Source organism: Mesoplodon bidens (assembly GCF_964165515.1).
Source record: "Mesoplodon bidens genome assembly, chromosome: 18".
Classification (NCBI taxonomy): domain Eukaryota; kingdom Metazoa; phylum Chordata; class Mammalia; order Artiodactyla; family Ziphiidae; genus Mesoplodon; species Mesoplodon bidens.
Genome location: NC_138175.1, coordinates 27,689,369 through 27,710,176, shown reverse-complemented (window position 1 = coordinate 27,710,176; position 20,808 = coordinate 27,689,369). Strand labels below are relative to the sequence as shown.

Sequence of the window (20,808 nt, the reverse complement as noted above, 5' to 3'; positions counted from 1 at the left end):
ATGGCATGCGGGATCTTTTTAAGTCATGGCACACGGGCTTCTTAGCTGCGGCATGCAGACTTCTTGGTTGCGGCACATGGACTCTCAGTTGCGGCACACAAACACCTAGTTGCAGAATGCACGCAGGATCTAGTTCCCTGACCAGGGATTGAACCCAGGCCTCCTGCATTGGGAGTGTGGAGTCCTACCCACTGGACCAACAGGGAAGTCCCACAAGGAGATTTTTTTAAAGGCTTAAATAAACTGACTCAAAAATTCTTTTGTAAAAATAAATAAGAATATCCACAAAATTCTTAATAAGGAGGAGACTAGCCTTACTAGATACTGAAACATGTTATGAAGTTACAGTATTTAGAACAAATCCATGAATAGACAGGAAGATAAAAGAAAAAAATGTAAGCCATATGATGAACTCTAATACAGACCATATATGATATGTATATGATCAAGTTTCTGATAGTTTTGATATTGATATATTTAGTTTATGATAAAGGTGGCATTGCAATGAGAGACAACAGATTATTCAATAAATGATTTGCAATGACTGGGTAGCCATTTAGGAAAAAATTAATTTGGAACTATATGTAATAGCAAAATTAATCCAGGCATATCAGAGATTTAAATGTTAACAATAAAACCATTAAAGTCCTGAACTTATATAGTGGGAACATTTTTATTGTAATCTTGGAATATGGAAGACTCTTAAAATGTGAAACCTATAAACCATGAAATCAATAAAGTCAGCTATATAAAAATTAAAAATTTTCTGCATGGCAAAAACCATCATAAGCGAAGCCCAAAGATAACTAACTGGAAAAATATTGTATTTAATATCACAAGGAGCTAATTTTCTTAAAAGATAAATGTCTTATAAATTAACAAGAAAAATCTAACAAAAAGTAGGAAAAAACTGGGCCAAAGATTTAAACAGTTACAGAAAAGCTAAAAAAATCTCAAACATATGAAAAATGTTCCTCTTTGCTCATAAGGAACAGAAAATAAAGCTATAATGAGGTACCATTTTCCCTCTGTTAGATTGACAAAGATGAAAAAGTAAGATTGTGTCACGAGAATGGAGAAAACAGGCAGTCTCAAACATTGCTGCAGAAGTATAATTGGCTTCATCATTATAATAGAAGGCAAGTTAGCACCATTTACCATACATACACATATGCTTAGGGCAGGGTTTCTCAACCTAGACCCTACTGACATTTCAGGTCAGATAATTCTTCGTTGTGGGGGCCATCCTGTGCGTTGCAGGGTGTTTAGCAGCATCCCTGGCCTCCACCTACCCTATGCCAGTAGCACTCCCCTAATAGTGACAAACAAAAATTTCTCTGGACATTGCCAAATGTCTCCTGGGGGCAAAATAGCTTCTGGTTGAGAACCACTGCCTTAGAATAAGCAATATCACTTTCAGTAGCTTATCCTACTGATATACTGTACTTGCATTTTTACAAAATGATGTGTACCCAGAAAATTTGTAATCACAGCACTGGGGACAGGGGTGGGTTGGGAGCTTGTCACTGTGTACTTTTATACCATTTGAATTGAATGTATTGCCTATTCAAAACAATTGTTAAAAGGACAATGCTAATTCAAAAAGTCACTCAGAAGAAAAAGACTAGTTAATTTTACTGTATAATAATTTTTGAAAATGAAATTAAAAAGACAGAGTCCTCAAAAAATTGAATAATCATATGATCCAGCAAGTTGTCTTCCAGATATATACCCAAAATAATTGAAAGCATGAACTTGAACAACAGGTATTTGTACACCCATGTTTGTAGCAGCATTATTTACAATAGCCAAAATGTAGAAGCAACTCAAGTGTCCATCGACAGATGAGTGAATAACCAAAGTGAGCTGTATATGCATATAATAGTATATATTATTTTATTTATATTAATTTAAGGATGAATAATATTCATCCTTAAAAAGGAAAGAAATTTTGACACGCTACAACATGGATGAACCCTGAAGACATTTATGCTAAGTGAAATTAGCCAGTCACAAAAGGACAAATATTGTATGATTCCACTTATATGAGGTACCTAGAGTAATCACATTCATGGAGACAGAAAATAGAATGGTAGTTGCCAGGGCCTATGGGGAGGGGGTTTGGGGAGTTAGCGTATAATGGGTATAGAGGTTCAGTTGGGGCAGATGAAAAAATTCTGGAGATGGCTGGTGATAAATGTTGCAAAACAATGTGAATTGTTCTGTGAATGCCACAGAACTGTACACTTAAAAACGGTTAAAATGGGAAAATTTATGTTATGTGTATTCTGTCAAAAAAAAAAAGACAGGAAAATGAATTGAAATTGATCTAATCAAATTATACTTAAATACCTAATTTTTCCAAAGCAAAAATAGCCCCTAAGCGATCAAAGGTAAAGCATATTCCTTAATAGAGGAAGGAAGGGAGGAAGGAAGGGAGGGAAAAAGACTGTTTTAGACTCTACTTAATGTTTCTAAAGTGGACGAAAATGTCATGATCTGTAAAGAAAAAGAATCTTGTGATTTCACCCACTCCTTTGAAAATGTAAACGTTATTTTTATAACTACATTGAAACTGGGGAGAGATGCCAGGGCCAGTAAGTCCCAGGAGGCTAGAACTGCCAGGGACCCCCATGTTTAATTTGTCCTTCCCAACCCAGGACCGGGCCAAGGCCATGGCTCTGAACAAGCAGCTCCGGAAGCAGCTGTCTGAGTTCCGAGTGCCACAGGTGATGATGTACGTCCGGGAGAAGATTCGAAACAGGGACCTGGAGAAGACCATCAGGATGTGGGAGAGGGAAGTGGAGATTGCAGAGGTGAGTTACAGGAAGTCCCGAGACCCGCGATATCTTATGCCCCTCACATTTTTGTTTAGGATTTTGTTTTCTGAGGTAAGAATACAGGATTTTAGACACATAATACCTGTGAGAAATCTCAGCTGTTGCTTCGACCCTTACACCAAAATAAAGGATGGCTTTTTTTTTTTTTTTTTCCTTAAAGGTCCTTTTTCTTGTTAGGGGCGTCTTTTCAGGTTATCAGGAAGAGACTCTAGTAATGGTGTGTTTTTAGTTGCTTGTTTTCTTATTGATCTCTGGAAGCTTCTGAATCCCTCCCCCACCACTGATAATTTAGTGACTGCTATTTTATACATGGAGAAGCCAGTTTTTAAAAATTGAGATAATAATGGATTTCTTTTTTAAGATGTTGGGGGTAGGAGTTTATTAATTAATTAATTTATTTTTGCTGTGTTGGGTCTTCGTTTCTGTGCGAGGGCTTTCTCTAGTTGTGGCAAGTGGGGGCCACTTTTCATTGCGGTGCGCGGGCCTCCCACTGTCGCGGCCTCTCTTGTTGCGGAGCACAGGCTCCGGACGCGCAGGCTCAATAGTTGTGGCTCACGGGCCTAGTTGCTCCGCGGCATGTGGGATCCTCCCAGACCAGGGCTCGAACCCGTGTCCCCTGCATTAGCAAGCAGATTCTCAACCACTGCGCCACCAGGGAAGCCCAATAATGGATTTTAATATCACTCAGAACCCGATTCCATACATTTACATATTTGCCATGGGTCTTTATTTTTATTTTTTTTATTATTTATTTATTATTATCATTATTATTTTGCGGTACGCGGGCCTCTCACTGTTGTGGCCTCTCCCGTTGCGGAGCACAGGCTCTGGACGTGCAGGCCCAGCGGCCATGGCTCACCGGCCCAGCCGCTCCGTGGCACGTGGAATCCTCCTGGACCGGGGCACGAACCTGTGCCCCCCACATCGGCAGGCGGACTCCCAACCGCTGCACCACCAGGGAAGCCCCATGGGTCTTTTTGATGTTGACTAACCCCGAAGCCTTTTCATATGGTACAGTGTGCACAGAAGCACCCTTGCCCCTTGTAAGCCATGGAAGAGAAAAAGGAAAAGTGCAAATGATACGCTGGCATCAAAAAAAAAAAAAAAAAAAAGGAAAGCACCAAGACTGCCACAGGCCAGGTTGCACACTGAGGGCACTTAAGACATCCTTAGGGTAGCTTAAAAACCCAGTCAGGTCACTTGGGAAGCTTGGCATTCTCACATCTAGACCCCAGCTCCATTTTCCACAGTGCGTTTACCTGCCCTTCCAGTGGTCACTTGGCAGCAGGAAAGTAAATTAGGATCCATACTTGGGCCCATCACATCTGGGGCTAAGAAGTAGCAAAGAAGTGCAGAAGGAACCTGCAACTTCTCACTTCATGGAACAGAGACAAGCTCTTTAGAAGAATCTTCCAGATGCCCCAAGGTGGCCTGCATCCGCAGCACGCATGCAGACACTGCCCCACATACGAGGTCATCCATACCATCACAGGGCTGGATGCAGGTAGAATAGGCACAATCCGTTTGTCCCAAATGACCTTCTCCCTCCTCCCCCTTTCTCCTTTTTGCAGATGTCCTTAAAAGGCTACCACAAGGCTTGGAATAAAATGAAAATCACCAATGAACAGTTGCAGGCAATTTGCCCCCTGGGAAATAGCCAGAGGGAGGCGACGGCTGCGGACCAAAAAGTGATCCATTAAAGTAATCAGCTCCTCTCTAGTCATGGGGTCCTCTCACTGTTTCCTGTGCTGGCTGGTGTCCCCAATTCTCCAGCCAGGCTGCTGGTCACCTCCCAGGCCACATCGGCCCCCGGGGAGTGTTTTCACAGCCTGGCTCCGGGAACCATAAATACTGAAAGAACCACGGGGCACTCTAATGGTTTGACACTTGTTAGCTCACATTTAGTTCACAAGCACACATGAGAATGACCTTCCTGCATGTGGGAGTGGGGCAGAGGAGGGAGAGCCAGCCGAGTCTGTACTGTGGGCCTGTCCATGGCAACGCAGCTGTGCAACTCTCAAAAAGAGACACCAAAGCAGCGTGGTGAATGCCTGGCACTCAACATTCTGAGCTTACTCTTCCGTTTGGAAGGTTAGCTCCTAGACTAAGATATCATTACCACAGAAAACAAGCACAAAGAAAAATAAGGTAATTTCTTGGGGCTGATGTAACCTGTTCTGGCCTGATAGAGACCTGCCCTCCCCAACCTCCCCACCGTAGTAGTCATAGTACATGGGTTGGGTGGCCACCTCAGACTTGTCTGACTCCCTCAGACCCTTTTCCCTAAAGTCTAGACTCACTGGCGTGCCATTTGCCATTTGTGACCATGAATGCATGGTGGCCCTTTTTTGTCCTTGGAAGTGTGGTTGGGACCATCCAACCTGGCTCAGCCCAGCATGTTTTTTCTGTGTCACAACATCACGTGATGAGTGGCTGGGGAAAGGAATCGGGTTTTCCCAGTGATGGAAGGAAGACAGGGGAGGGCTGGTCTTATTGGTCTTGGACGTGATCCAGTTGCTGTAGTCTTCCACCTTGATGTACAGGAACAGGCCAGGGCATTTCTCACCACCTTGAGACAGGATTCCTCTTAGCACCCACAGATTCAATTCCTTCAGCTCACACATCATTGGGTTTCCTGGGTCCCCCTGTGACAAAGGACAGAAAGCTTCAGGTCTTAGAAAAACTTGTTTTCTTTTTTAATATGTCCCTGTGCAATTTACTATCTGTTCTAGAAAAGTTTTACACTGGTTCTCACTGGAAATGGGGTAAGTTATAGGATAATATTTCCAATCTAGGCCACCTCCACCACAAATTCCAACAAGATGACTTTTCCTTTCATTATACAAATTATTTGTAGGCTCCTGCAGTTTGCCTGTAGCTTCCTGGATCCCATTTCATTTTCTTGCCCCTTTCTAGTCCTTTGAATAAATCCTCTCTTTTGGTTTCTCACTCCTCAAATGTTATTTTGTTCCTTTCTGGCCTGGAATGCTCCCGTTTTTCCTTCTCTTCCCTATTTTGTTTACATCCTTCGTTCAAGCTGCTTGCACCTACCCACAGTCCTGCTAGGGTCAGTCAGACTTGCAGGAAGCACACGCTGCCGGGCTGGGTTCACAGCTTTTCCAACCTGGCAGCTGCCTGCCAGTGCACCTCTCAGCAGCAGTCCTCTGGGCCCTGGGAGTTCTGCCACACAGACCTTATCTCCCTTCAGGTGAGTGGGTGGAAGCCCGGCACACTTGGCTGGACATGTGACCCTAGCAGGTTAGCTAATTCTATGAGCTAAAGTGGGGACACGGTTAGTGCCTGTAACACCGGCAGAGCTCCTGGCACAGGGCCTGACATACGGGATGCACTCAGTAAACAGTTAGCTGCTATTACCCTGGTGTGCAGAAAAGGCCATCATTTTTAACGTGAAAAACTGAGAAATGTGGGAAAAGCAACAAGACAGCTACTAGGTATAATTTACCTTACCTGTGCTCCACCCTACCCCCCGCCCCTGGGCCTCCTCTTAAAGGAATACCTGCCCCCCAGCACCAGCCTGTGGTCCATCTTGGTCCAAGAGGGAGTTTATCATCAAAGGCTGGCCAGCCACCTTTGACCTATGTGACCTGCCAGGTGAGACAGGCTGGGTGATCACAGTTTGTTCTCACTTTGTGGACTGAGGCATGGAGGGAGGGGGCTTGCAGCAGACAATGGGAAACAGTCTGAACAGACTCAACAGTGAGAATTCAAGAGGCAAAACAGTGGTCACCTCAGCCCTTGCCCATTCCCAGGCCTGGGTGTTTGAGCTTTCTTGGGTTTCTACACACATGCAGCCTCTTTCACTAAACCCTCCTTTTTCTGAGGAGGCCACACCAGAACAGAAATGCAGGCAAATGGGGGAAGCAAAGAACACTTCTGCAAGCAGGGCCATGGGAGGCATGCTCTGCAAGGCTGCCATAATGCCCTGGTTGTCCCACAGCTGCACACGCACGAGGATGACATTCCATACTTCGCTCTATGCTTCTAATTAGATGGAAGGGGGTGCTTGAGTGTGGAACTCTTGATTTTTTCCGTTTTTCACATTCTACTGTTTGCATCCCATGCTGCCAAACAGCAGAGGGTGATTTCATCCCTGAGCTCTGGCTGGTCCTCCTGGGACTGGTGAACTGGCTCTCATCTGCACCTCATTGTGTCTTCCTGGGGCACAGAGGCTCTCTGGCCAAGGATGGAGTGGTCTCCCCTCCGTTCACCAGTTCCACTCCCAATTTGTTTTAACTGTGCTTTTACAGCTTGAGGAAGAAAAAGAATGCCATTCAGGACAAATAGTTTTGACAAATGACTGTGCGGTCAACATCCCTGGCTATTGTGTAGTTTTGCAAGTTGCTGTTCCACTTGGGTGTAGAATACACTCTGTTTCTCTTCCCCATGGCGTGTAAGGCCGAGACTTCTGAAGCTCAAGCAATGGAGGCAAAAAGCACCAGGCGCTCCAGCACCACCTCATCTCCCAGGGGAGCGACCCGCTTTCATAGCGTGATCCTCAACCTTGACATCCAGCAAAAGCCCTAACCGTTGTGGGAAAAAAGGAGGGGTGAGTTCAGAGCAATTCTACTTTTGCTGGGTTTTTGAGGACCCATTAGGGCAGACACTGAACCTGGGTAGCTTATTCTACATGTGAGAAGTGTGGCTTTGAGGACCTCTGGACACTAGAACACATTTCCTAGGAAGGATCCTAGGTAGACAAGGCACCTTTTTTTTTTTTTTTTTTTGCAAGCACAATTCTCTTAAAATACAAAGGACAGTCCACAGGTGTGCTACAGTTAAAAACCAATCTGACCTTTGTGGATGGTTTAAAGAGGTGATCATTTAGAGGGTAAGCAGCTTACCATATTCCAGTGAATTTAAGATGCTCTTAAAAATTAGCATCTTTGAAATGGGATGTGTCTTTTTTTTTTTTTTTTTAGATGTTGGGGGTAGGAGTTTATTCATTTATTTATTTTATTTTTGCTGTGTTGGGTCTTTGTTTCTGTGTGAGGGCTTTCTCTAGTTGTGGCAAGCGGGGGCCACTCTTCATCGCCGTGCGCGGGCCTCTCACTATCACGGCCTCTCTTGTTTCGGAGCACAGGCTCCAGACACGCAGGCTCAGTAGTTGTGGCTCACGGGCCTAGTTGCTCCGTGGCATGTGGGATCCTCCCAGACCAGGGCTTGAACCCATGTCCCCTGCATTAGCAGGCAGATTCTCAACCACTGTGCCACCAGGGAAGCCCGGGATGTGTCTTTTAATCAGTGGATTCCAGAGTTTGAGTGGCAGCGTTTTTACCTTCTCAGTGTTACATAAAATAATGGTGCATTCTGCACCTGACAGCATCCTGGATTTGATGAAGTGTGGTACTAGGTTGATGGAGTGGCTGATGGCAGGATTTTGTTAAGTAGCTACGTCTTCTACTGTATTTTAACACATTCTCTAATTTAAAAAGCTTCTACAATCCTCCACCTGGAAGAGAGCCCAGGACAATGTAAGCACTTGATAAATGTTGAACCAGCTTTAGAAGGGCAAACTTATTTCCTGATGAAAGGCAGTCCCTCATGCTTTTGCAATAAAATGACTTTGAGAAAGAATTGTCCGCACATAGTATTTTTTCCCTTTTCTCTAAAAAACTTTCCCTAGATCCTCTGGAAAAAAAAAATTGCCCCATCAGGGAATCCTGAAGGTTACTTCGAGAAAAGTGGTTGATGAGTGTCTTAGACGATTTTAGAGGAGCGGAGGGAAACTCTGCCTGGAAATGTGGCAGACCTGCGTTCTCGCCTTTAAGGTTTATGAACTGTGTGGCCCTGGTAAGCCACACTTTTTCCAGATACAGATATGAGGGGGCCTAGACAGGTGTTTGTGAATTCTCCACATTTTCCTGTGGCAGTAGGACAGCCACATCTGGACAGCTCACAGTCAGCTAGAGGGCAGGGCTTCTCACAGGGAAACCCAGGAATTGATGAACAATAGCATCAGGCTGGGTTCCAAAGAAGCCGAATACAGTGAGCCCACGCTGTAGGCGTGCGCAGCGTATATCTGCATGTGTGGTTTGGACTCACTCTTTCAAACTTTTAGCTAATGAAAAAGCATGTGACTTAGCCACGCTTAGTCATGTCACACTGAAAACGGTGACTGCTTAGTCCATTCGGCAGATTGTCATTGAGCACTTGCTACCTGCCAAGTGCTGTTCGCCCTGGAGACGTCCGTGACTCCCAGGTGACAGTCCCTGCCCTCACGGAGCTCACAATGCAGCGAGGGGGAGTCCTGAGGCTCCCCCATGAAGTGACCACTGCTTACTCTCAGCCTGTAGCTTCTGTTCCACTGCATTCTTACCAAGCAGACGGCATCAGTTTCCATCTCTATGTGATTGCCACATCCTGTTTTCTCGATTTTGTTTAAGGGACACAAGTCAATGTCCTTCACGGAGATTTTCCTCAGGATACTCATCGTCATGTGATTTCCTGTCTGGACAACAGAGAGCCCGAGAATTATTCACAAGAAGACATCCCCCGAGTCAACGCAACTACAACTCACGTATCCAGATGGGAGTGAGTAGGAAATGTTCTGATAAACCCCCTTTTCCTCACAGAAATCCGAACCTGTGTCTCAGTTTTTACTGAAAACTACCTTTGCTTTGAACTTGAATGGAAAATAGGCAGAGAAAATGTTCACCCTTCCTCCACATCTACAGAGAATGAATGCATTTCCTTGTTTGTTTCCCAAAAATCAAAGAAAACAAGGATGGCTCAGACAAGAGGACTGTCAGCTCTGGTTCAGGGAATAATGTCCCCTGGCCCCTCGGTAACCTTGCACTCATTTCAGGCTGCTTGCTGCCCATGTACTTCCAATTTTGGTGTTGGAATAGAAGAAAAAGGACCAGATGTAAGAATGGTCTCAAGAGGGCAAGCACTGGGAATCTTGATGGATTAAGTGAGGGTTCCAGCCCAACTCTAGACCCTCAGGCCACCTGAATTATTGAGCTAAGCCCTAGAATGGTTCATCCCAGTCACCCCCACTGCTAGCACACACACAGCCTCCTCTAGGAGAAGAAAGGCATTAACTGCAGATGTGGGATTCCATCCTGCCACCCAGCAGTTCTGCAAGGCTGGTGGCATATGCAACTTTCTGCCGAGGAAGCAGATGGGCCGGACCAGGTTGTTGAACTGCATCGCCGTGTCTGTCTTCAGGAGGGCTATGTTATTTTTCATTGTTTTATCATCAAAGTCCTCATGGATGATGATGGTGTTGACTGGATATTCTTCGTGAGCAATCAGTTTTGCATCCATCTTAGCTATACCAACTATAGCAACAGCGTCCTTCCTGGAGAGAGAGCAAGGTAATCTTGAGAAGCCAAGAAAGTTTTCCAGAAATAAGACTTGTGTCTACAGTGTGGAAGCGTACTCCGTATCATAGGGAAAAATCGATACAGAATGCTCAACACTGAGACATACCCTTGTCAGCTCCCAGCCGGAAACAGATGACACACTCAAATAAGGTAAACTGAGGAAAGTTTAATAAAGGGACTCTTTACAAAGGTCTCGCAGGACATAGGGAAATCACAGAGACTAGTGCAGTATGCTGGGTTCCGGGTGGCATATGCAGCTTTCTGCTGAGGTAACAATAGGGTGTTGGTGGGAGGGAGTGGTCAGACAGAGCTATGGGGAGTGGGTCCCTTGGCTGGAGGAGGCATCCAGTCTGCAGTACCTGTCAGGGGAATACCTGACCTCACTTCCTTCCTCCCTCTGATCTCTTGCCAGTGCTCCCTTTGGCCAAACCCAACTGGAACCCAGAAGGCAAGAGCGCCCATTGGTGTAACCCACACAGGTCAGCCTCCTGGCACCCAGCAGAATGGAAAAGAGTAGAGAGTGGGTCTGGAGGGGCAAATGGGAGAGATCCAGCATGGCTGGTAAAGTTGCTGGACTTCAGTGACAAAGAAGGAATCCTTGGGCATCCACACAAAACAGATTAAGTCATCTTAAGTTTGTCCTCTAATTTATTGTCTAAGCTGGGGAACTTGTGAGAGTGAAAGGGGATGCTAACAATAGGATAACAGGTGTAAACCAGGCCTCTCCTGGGGAATACTAGGATGTGTAATTTCCCACCTACAGAGGAAAAACTCAGAATGGCTTCAGACTTCTCCACAGCAAGATATAATACCAGAAGCTGAGGTGGGGTGGGGGTGAGAATGCCTGTTAAGTCTTCAAATGGAAGCAGGCATGATCCATGAATTCTACACTTAAGTGGTCGTTCAGATTTAAGGGCAGCACAACATTTCTGAATATGTAAAACTCGAGGAAATATGGTTCTTGGGAGCCCTTTAAGAAACTACTTGGAGGGACTTCCCTGGTGGTCCAGTAGTTAGGACTCTGCACTTCCACTGCAGGGGGCACACGTTCAATTCCTGGTCAGGGAACTAAGATCCCACATGCTGTGCAACGTGGCCAAAAGAAAAAGAAAAGAAAAGAAACTACTTGAAGACAAATTTTAGCCAATTCTAGTGTTGAATGGAAAAAATCCAGCAAAGCGACGGTCAGTAAGTGTGGAATTCATTATAATATGGGTCTAAAATTAAAACAAAAGAGAAACTTTTAAAGTTATGGATTGGAGTAGTGATGTAAACCAGCAGAGGTAGGTATATGCACCAATTTTCTCATCTTTTATGGGAATCTAAACTATTATTTATTTATAGCTATTATATGAAATAACAAGGGTGTACAAATATATATATGAATCAAGGTAAACATTAAAGTACATAAATAACCTACTAAAATTGGGTGGTCATGAAGAACGAGGGAAGAAGTGAAAAGACAGGAATTCTGGCATCAGCCACAGTAGAATCTAGAGAGGACTATCCAGAGAGAAACAGAAGATTTGTGTGTCTTCCATGAAATTCTAATTCTAAGATGACCACGAGAACACAAGTTCAAACTTTCCAAATTTGTCAGAAGAGACATACAAAACAAAGCCATATAATGAAAAGAAAAACAGCAAGCAATAAAAACAGAACAGTCTAAAATAAAAACAAAAAGCAGGAGCTTCATTCTGAACACCAGAGCAGAAGAGCATGCAACAAGACAAAGAAAGGCTTTTCATGATGATAAGGAATTCAGTCTACAGTGAAGAGTTCATTTATAAATATCTGCAGCAAGTGATAAAATGTTCATGAATTAAATTCCAGGAAATAGGAGGAGAAAAAGCCAGAAATTTGTAATTCACCTCAGTCAGCCTAGGATAGATCAAGTAGACTCCCTGCCCTAATTTTATATATTAAATTGTACTCCAAGGACAGAAAATGAGCTCTTTACTTGTGGAAAATATTCATATGGACCACATAGTAGACCACAAAGATAACATCAACAAATTCCTTAATAGATCACCATGCAGTCTAACTCAAACTTAAATCATGTTAAAATACAAAACAATCACCCTATTACCTGGATATTTTTAAATGGTCTTTAATAAAACCCAGAGTCAGAGAGGAAATCAAAACCAAAACAGCAGACCAGATAGAAAATAGCAGTAATGAAAACACTACATAGAAAACAGAACCTCTCTGGAGGGCTGGTTGGCAACAGCTATCAAGATTTAGTCCAGTTTTTCCACTCTTAGTTTATTTGTGCAACAATATACTTCCATGTATGTGAAATAATGTGTGTACAAGTATATCTACTGCAGCATTTTTTGCTACTAGTGAAAGATTGGAAACAACCCAAATTTCCATTATTAGAGGACTGTGTAGTTATGGTACATCCATATGGGATACTGGGCAGCTAACTGATGCATGAAATGAGGTAACTTTCTATGTATCGATAGGAAAGGATCACCCAACATTCATGACAGAGTGAAAAAAGCTAAGAGTGGAATAATGTATATGGTGTGTTACTAGTTGTATTGGTGGGTGTTATGGACTGAATTGTGTCCCCCCATATTCATACGTGAAGCCCTAACCCCCAGTGCGAATGTGTTTGGAGATAGGGCCTTTAAGGAGGTAATTAAGGTTAAATGAGTCCATAGGGTGGGGCCCTAAATCCAACAGGACCGGTGTCCTTATAAGAAGAAGAGACAGCAAGAACGTGTGCACACAGAGGAAAGGCCATGGGAGAACACAAGGAGAAGGTGGCCGTCCACACGCCAAGGAGTGAGTCCTTGGGAGAAACCAACCCTGCTGACACCTTGATCTTGGACTTCCAGGCCTCTGGAACGGTAAGAAATAAATTTCTATTGTCTAAGCCACCCTGTCTGTAGTATTTCATTGTGGCAGCCCCAGCAGATTAATACAGGGGAGAAAGAAAATTCTCTCTCTGTCAATAGATATAAGAGTCAATATAGATAGACCTATAGGTATATAGATACCCATGAGTGCATGGAGTGTTTCAGGAAGAACACCCAAGAAACTGGTAACAGAAATGGCTCAAGGGAGGGAAATGATGACTGAAGGGCAGGGAAGGGGAGGAGCTGATTTTCATTACACACCCTTTGATTCCTCATGAACATCACAGTATTACATGTATTTTCATTTAAATACATGTATTTTTAATTAAAAAATACAAATCGTATGTTAAAAATTCAACAATTAAAAAAAATTCAGCAATTGCACAATATCTCATCAAGGGTTTACACTATAATGTATTGGCCAGTTATAGTAATTATATTCTCTCCCCCCATACTCTATATGTGTATATATAATATATAATGTATAAATAGTATATAATATATAGTATGTGTACTATAAATTATATAATATACTATATATTTATAAATTATAATTATAAATTATAAAATAATATAGTATGTGTACTATATATAGTATATATTATATACTGTATAATATATACTATATATAGTGTATATCACATATAATATATATCTATATAATATATTGAGTAGATAGATCTATATGTAATTATATATAGAAGTTATATACTATGTATCATATATAATGTATTATAAACTATAAAATAGTAACTATAGCATAATTTACTTATCCATGATAATCAGACATTACACTTCCAGTGTTCTGTGTGTAATTAAACATCCTATGAACAACTTTGTGCATAAAACTTTTCCAGTGGTTGAAATTATTTCCTTAATGTTGATGCCCAAAAGTGAAATCATTGGGTCAGAAAGTGAGATGTTTTACCAAAAAAAGTTATTCCTTTAATAGCATGTATAGGCTTTTTTTCTTTTTCTGATTTAAGAGAATGCCCATTTGTTGTAAAAAATTTGGAGAATACAGAGAAGTTCAAAGAAGAAAATAAATCACATGCATTCTGAGCATCCAGAGATGGGCACTCTTCAAGTGTTTGCGTATTTCCTTCAAGCGTTTTCTCTACGTGCATGTATTTGTGGCAGTCACATTGTTAAGGCCTGAGGTAAGTGTGTTAAGGTAAGGGCTCCTATCAATTCACTTAACAAGATAAGCAATAGGAATCTTTAGTATCAAGAGTCAGTGCCTCTCCAATACAGATGTTTAAAAAAAATTTTTTTTAAAGTGTCTAAAAAAAAAAGAGTGCCTTTGTGATTGTAATAAAATGGGAACAAATATCCTTCCTGTAGAAGATGGAGAAACAATCATTTCACTTTGCAGTTGTGCAGCTGGCAGTCCTCACAGCAGAGGAGACACAGACTGCGCCAACCTTGGCAACTGGTGACTTCAGGAGCCCCAAACTCACAGCGAGCACTGCGCTGGTAAAAAGCCCTGTTGCCCTGTCACTGGGCATCCACCTTCCAGGACTCCCCAAGCTGAGCAGGAAACAGAACCCCCCAACTCCGCCTCGGTGAGCCACGTAGACTCCAAAGGAGGGGTACTGGCCTGTTTTGAAAGGCGGATGCGATGCTGAGGATCCAGAACTCACTGAGGATGCTGCCGAAAGCCAGGTGGGTGTACTGGACATCCTGCAGCGACACCACCCACGGGAACTCCTCGTCTTCGACCAAACCCTCCTCGGAAGTTTCCACAATGTTGCTTTTCTGGATGCCGCAAGCTGCAGGGGGTTGTGCAGGGGCCTCACTACTGGGGCAAGGAGCTGGAGGCCTGGGGCTGCCGCCACGGCACCAGACCCCAAGACCCGCTCACACTTCTGCTGGTTCCCCACTTTTTCTGGCTCTCTGTCTTGGTCACCACTAACTCTACCACCCATGTTTATTTTCCTAGTGGGTCTTCTTCCCCATAAAAGACCCTTGGTGGGTCTCCCTCCCTAGTCCATGTGCCCTGTCCCGATGAGTCCCCGTGCCCGGCCTCCTTAGTGGACCAAGGGTGCCCATCTCATCCTCGCCTATGCAGAGTGGAGTATAGGGATTCTCAAGCTGACTGAACATTTCATCTGCCTGCTGCCCGGCCCCACCCAGACCCCTGGAGACGAGGCCTGGGCATTGATGTTTTCCAAAAGCTCCCCAGGATAGATTCGAATGTGTACTTGGGGTTGAGAACCACTAGTGTTTCAGGAAGTCCCTGGACACAGTGTCCCATGTCTAGTTGGCCCCTATGTGTTGAGACTTGGGGAGAGGCACTCCTCTGTCTGGGCCTCAGTTTCCTTTTATGAGAGGTGGGATAACACATGCCTCTCACAAGAGGGGTGTTGTGTCCCCATGACTGATAATGCTAAGCCCAGTGGACAATTCCATCTTTTCCCCATGTAAACCACTGCTCTGGTAGCCGCTGCATGAGTACCCAGTGCTTTTTTCTAAGTTGGTGGCCCTGGGTTCTGTATGTCACATGGTGGGTAGCACCAGCTGAAAAAGTCAGGTCATTGGTGGCTTCTTTTTCAGCCATTCATCCAACCGCACACGCAGCCCTGCTGAGTTAGGGGCTGGGCTGGTAGGGAAGGATTTCAGGATCCTGTCCCCACCCCAGGGGAGGTCACAGTGCACAAGGGAGACAGACACATTGGAGAGTGACAGCATTCAGAGAGACTTGTGACACAAGGGACAGTGCCCGGAGTATACAGAGGAGGGGGCACGGATTCTGCCCAGAACATGAAGTCTGGGAGGGCTTCCCCCAGGAGGTGACCCTCTGAGGTGAGCATCAATGACAGAGAGTTTCCAAACCATGACGCTGAAATTGACTGAACATTTAGTATAGTCATTAAAGGACCACAGCAGACCTCTCCATGCTAGGGCGTCATGTGATCAAACATCTCTGTGAGTTGACACTTGGAGTCTTTGCTGAAACAGTGACAAGAGCTGGTTGTTAGCAAGATGATGTCTGTAAGGCCACCAAGTGCTTCAGGATCACCAAAGATAAGAATTCCGTTTTTTTTTCACAGGACATTGGCAATCTGTGGTGAACGAGGCACTAACCAACTCTTCCTAACCCACGAAGAACCTACAGGTTTGTGATGATTTTTGCTTTTTCAAAGCTCTAGCTGGCTGATTCATTTGTCCTTATAAAACTCTTGAACAGCCAGGATATAATGAGGAAATCTGCCTCAGAGATGAAATGTTTGCCCCGGGTCACTTGCCTGAGGCTTTTTAAGAGAGGAGAGAGGCCCTGTCTGTGTTTTGTCTCCTTGGGCTGCAAGGAGATGGAGGAGGCCTGGAAAGTGGGGCAGTCCTTTTGGTGTGTGTATGCGTGTGTGCGTGCACGGGAAGCCTCTCCTGTCCCCCATCTAACTCCAGGAAGACAGGAGAGAGCCAGCTGGGGTGGCAGAAGGTGGGGCAGAGCCTGCTTTAGTCAGGTGCCCCCCTCCATCTCCCCTTTCCAGGCCAGAATTTTAGTCCTGGACAACCTGGGGGTCGGGGAGGGGACTGCAGCTGCCACTTCTGCCAACTGAGGCCAGGCAGCCTCTCAGGCACCTCCCTGTTCCCGGGCCGGGCCCTGCCGTTGGGGGTCAGTTTAGAGGTAACAATAAGGTTTAAGGATAAAGGGCTTCATCGGAACAATACTGAAGTAGAAACACAGGGAAGGCCCAGTTCCCAAGTGCGTAAGACGCACCTCGGACCCCCACCCCGGCTCAGGAAGGATGTCCGCCACCTGACGGACGCAGGGAATGTGCCCCCGGAAGAGCAGGGCAGGGCTGTGAGAGGGGAGGCAGGCCTCACGCCAAGCCCCTCCGCGCAGGGGGCCTCTCCATAGCCTAAGGCTTGTCTCCCTAACCGTACTCTCACCAAGGACTAGGCCTGACATCAGGCTGCTGAAGCCACAGTTGCCTACGTCCACGCCCCACGTCCCACTCTCTCCCTGGTTCCCACCACCAACGCAAGCTGCCCAGAACAAAATGCCCTGAGTCACCTACACCCTGAGTCCCTCTCTGGACATTAAGGACCATTTCCTCTTCCGGGATGATTCCCCCTGCCATGTCACACAATCAGCTAAAGTTGGGAAGGAAGAGAGAAGCACACTCACTGGCAGAAGCATGGGAGACGTAGAACAGCACCAAGAACGTCCCTCTCATCGCTGCCATCCCCAGAGTGAGCCGCAGCAGACCCCACGGGCAGCTGTGAACACAGAACAGCCAAACGCATGGGATTTTCCTCTCCTCCCCAAGGTGATGATTTCCCCCCAGCGTCAGAGTCCCTGCCTCTTTTCCTTTCCACGGACAAAACTTCCAAGACGTGGGGAACAGACCTGTCACATCCCTATTTTTGGGGTCCGTGCCATAAAGAGGCAGGGACCAGCTGCCCAACCCCGCTCTTCAGCCAGCGATGCGTAAGACAGCCCAGTGAGAGAAGGTGGCCACGCCAGTCAGTTTTCTCCACAGTCTGCAATCCAGGGTCTCTGGCTTTCCCACAGAGCTGGGTCTCAGAAAAGGGTCATTTTTTTTTTTTTTTTTTTTGCAGTACGCGGGCGTCTCACTGTTGTGGCCTCTGCCGTTGCGGAGCACAGGCTCCGGACGCGCAAGCTCAGCGGCCATGGCTCACGGGCCCAGCCGCTCCACGGCATGTGGGAGCTTCCCGGACCAGGGCACGAACCCGTGTCCCCTGCATCGGCAGGCGGACTCTCAATCACTGCGCCACCAGGGAAGCCCAGGGTCATCTTTTGATTCGTGGAATTCGACCCTAGCCTTAACTCTGTAGCCGTAAAATGCTGCCGAAAACAAAAAGCAGGTGTTCCGTGAAAGCCTACCCTGATTTTGCCCCTCCTACTAAACTCTACTGGAATTTCTTCTAATTGGTGACAGCTCATCCTTTTACATAGTAACTGCCCCAGCGTGTCACTCAGTTCATTCACACAATCACCCTGTGAGGTGGACACTATCATCATTCCCATTTTACAGATTCAGAAACTGATACTCAGAGACATTGAGAATCCCACCCAAGGTCACACAGCTGCCAAGTGGTGGAGCTGGAATTCAAAGCCCAGGCGTGCTCCTCCATCAGCCCCACCACCAGGCCTACCGTCACCTCAGACAATACACAAGAGCCCAAGGAACCCATGCATGCCGTCCTCAGTCACCACGTTCTGCTCATGACACCAAGTGTTTCTTGTCGTCAGGATGGTTCTCAGAGTTCTTCCCTGAACTGCTCCTGCTAAAGGAGAAATGAACTCACCCTGACCTTACACCGCAGAGCTCAACAGAGGGATTCCTGCTACCCCCTTGGGAAGAATGTTCCATTGTGGCATCATAGTTACCATGGTGTCACCAAGCAAACGTCTGGACATGGGGACTCAGCAGGAGCCAGGATGAAAAGCCTGCCTGTTTCCTAAACTTGGCAGGGCTATTCTGGAAGCCTGCCTCTCCCCGAGTCTGGCTGAGATGGCATCCCTTTCGCTAGATCACAGAGTCTGGTCCAGTCGTGGCCGTGGTCTGTCTGCCTCCTCAGCACCTGCCCTGTGTCTACATAAGTCTGTCTGACTGGATGGAGGAAGCCCACGACTTGGGTGGGTTTGGTTTTTCCAATCCCTGACAACATTTCTTACACTCCCTCTGTGGTTTTCTGGAGGCTCAGCCCAGTTTTCTTTAGCTCCCATGGCTTGTGGGTCCACGTGGAGCTACCAGAAGGGCCCTGCCAGACCACCGGGCCAGATGGATCTGCACTCTGGCCGCTACGAACAGCTCTGGCTTCAGCACAAATGCCAGGACTTCAGGAAAGTGTCGAGAACTTTGTGGTGAGATGTAACTCCACGGAACCAGAGGGCTCGCAGGCTGCTGGCACAGGTGTGTAAATGGCACTCATTGGACAGACAAATGAATGGCTGATGGGGGAAGGATGGTTGGATAGAGAGCGAAGCCTGACTAGAGAGGAGCCACTATCTCCTTCCCCTCACGGTTTCCCTGACGCCCATCCCATGTGTGCCTCGCCAGCCTCTATCACCTCCAGCACCGAGCAGGGCTTGGCTTCTGCTGGGAGAATGGAATCGGTAAGATTTTGGGCAGTGGGAGAGATGGAAGCTGTTGATCCTTCAGTATGCTCCACATTGCAGGTCTCAAAGAGCTTTCACATTTTCTCATTCAGTATTCACAATCACTGTGCCAGGATGAGGGAATTACCCAAGTTTCCAGATGGAAACACAGTGCCTCAGGGTGGGAAAGTCACTACCCTAAAGCCGAACACCTGGAAAATGTGGGCAGGATTCCAACCCAGATCCTTCCAACTCCAGGGTCAACGATCTCCAAGTCTGCATTTCTCAGCCTGGACCACGTGCCAACGTTATAGGGGACGGAAGTAGCAACAGTGATTGGGGCAAAGTCAAAGTCTGCTCTTTAAGAATGGAGATGCTGAGGTTAGTGCCCAAGACCCTGACTCTCTCCAGATTCCTCTTTAAATTTCTTCAGGAAAAGAGGTCATGCGCAAACCACCAGAAACACTCTGTCTCCTCACAGGAAGAATGTAGCATAACCCACGATAAGAAAGGCTCAGAATCCTGCAGGGGCCCAGCGGACCTTATAGACAGTGGGCCTCAAATTTTCATCCTCTCTGGGCCACTTATTACAGACTGCCAACTTTAGGTAAATTTTTTAAAAGTTCATCACAATGTTTTAAATAATTATTTAATTCTTTAAGGTTAATAATAATAAAATTTTTATTTTATATCTTTGAGAGGAAATTCATTTTCAATCTTACAGCAAGGGCTCCATATCCAGGACAGTGACAACATGAAACATATGTAGTTTTTCAACCTGTCACTTTCTATTTTTACTCTTTATTTACATTAAGTTAGAAAAATCCTAACTCTCAAAGGACGTCTGAAATCGCAGCCTGTTCTGGGGGCTCCATCAGATATTCAGTTCAGTGTATTCAGATTGAACGTGGACTCTAAAATCACGGAGAGAGCTTTTTCACTGATGACTGTTCTCGGGTGCTCAGGGGCCTGCCCACCATGCTCAAAACCTGGGGAGTTGAAATTTTCTTCTGGAAAGTTGAAAGTTTGATTCTGAGAGATAGTGATGGTTGGATTTCTAGTCTGCTTGGTTTCTTTTCCCTCTGGAAAATATTTCTTCATGTCCCATTGCAGCTTTGGAAAATGTTTTTTAAACATGCCAATAAGAGCTTTACCACACTTCAGAAGTCTCTTGTGAAATTAACAGGAGAAAAAATATCAAGCATTTCTTCATTTATGTACCACCTATTTTCCAGGCATTGCTTCCTACTCATCCCTGGTTTGTTGAATTGTTAAGCAAAATATCTACTCACCCAAATATGTCATAGTCATTGCTCACCTGCTTGGGGTGACTTTTCTACTATACTGAGACAACATCCTACAAAGTCTCTTGAACAGGAATTGTGTCGCTAGATCATGCTGCCTTCTTTTTGAGTTATTTTTCATTAATGTCGCTCACTGAAGGCTTCCCAATCATGGTATGATGTCTGCTATGAAGAGCATAACTTTGAATCAGGCTTTTGCCATTTAGATATCTTTTCTGCTTAGGAAAAAAAAAAGCAAGAATTTTGAATTCAAGAAAGCATTATAATGCCCTCATTCCAGAAAAAAAAATCTATAACTTATATACCAAAGAGGTCATTGTGCTTGTTTGAAAATGACAAAAATATTTTAATGGTGTCATGCCATGATTTGGAAATTTT

General features: G+C 45.2%; 2 protein-coding genes across 6 annotated transcripts in view; one reads left to right on the top strand and one right to left on the bottom strand.

Moving 5' to 3' along the window:
* The window catches only part of CFAP263 (cilia and flagella associated protein 263), a 50,352-nt gene extending 45,807 nt beyond the window's left edge, over positions 1-4,545 (top strand). For 4 of the 5 annotated variants that reach the window (XM_081216891.1, XM_081216888.1, XM_081216892.1 and 1 more), the window contains one exon: positions 2,661-3,334. In XM_081216891.1, coding sequence (XP_081073017.1) covers positions 2,661-3,017 — 357 coding nt within the window. In that variant the 3' untranslated portion in view covers positions 3,018-3,334. Of the gene's footprint in view, positions 1-2,660; positions 3,335-4,411 lie in introns of those variants that run through there. The other variant, XM_081216889.1, reaches the window with a different exon arrangement.
* A 201-nt stretch (positions 4,546-4,746) lies between these two features.
* PRSS54 (serine protease 54) lies at positions 4,747-17,237 on the bottom strand (the record flags this gene model as incomplete). The annotated part of the gene is made up of 7 exons (XM_081216004.1): positions 4,747-4,773; positions 5,222-5,485; positions 9,178-9,309; positions 9,906-10,160; positions 14,653-14,828; positions 16,951-17,046; positions 17,189-17,237. 7 exons carry the CDS (start codon positions 17,235-17,237, stop codon positions 4,747-4,749), a joined length of 999 nt encoding a protein of 332 aa, XP_081072130.1.
* Between the last annotated feature and the right edge of the window lie 3,571 nt (positions 17,238-20,808).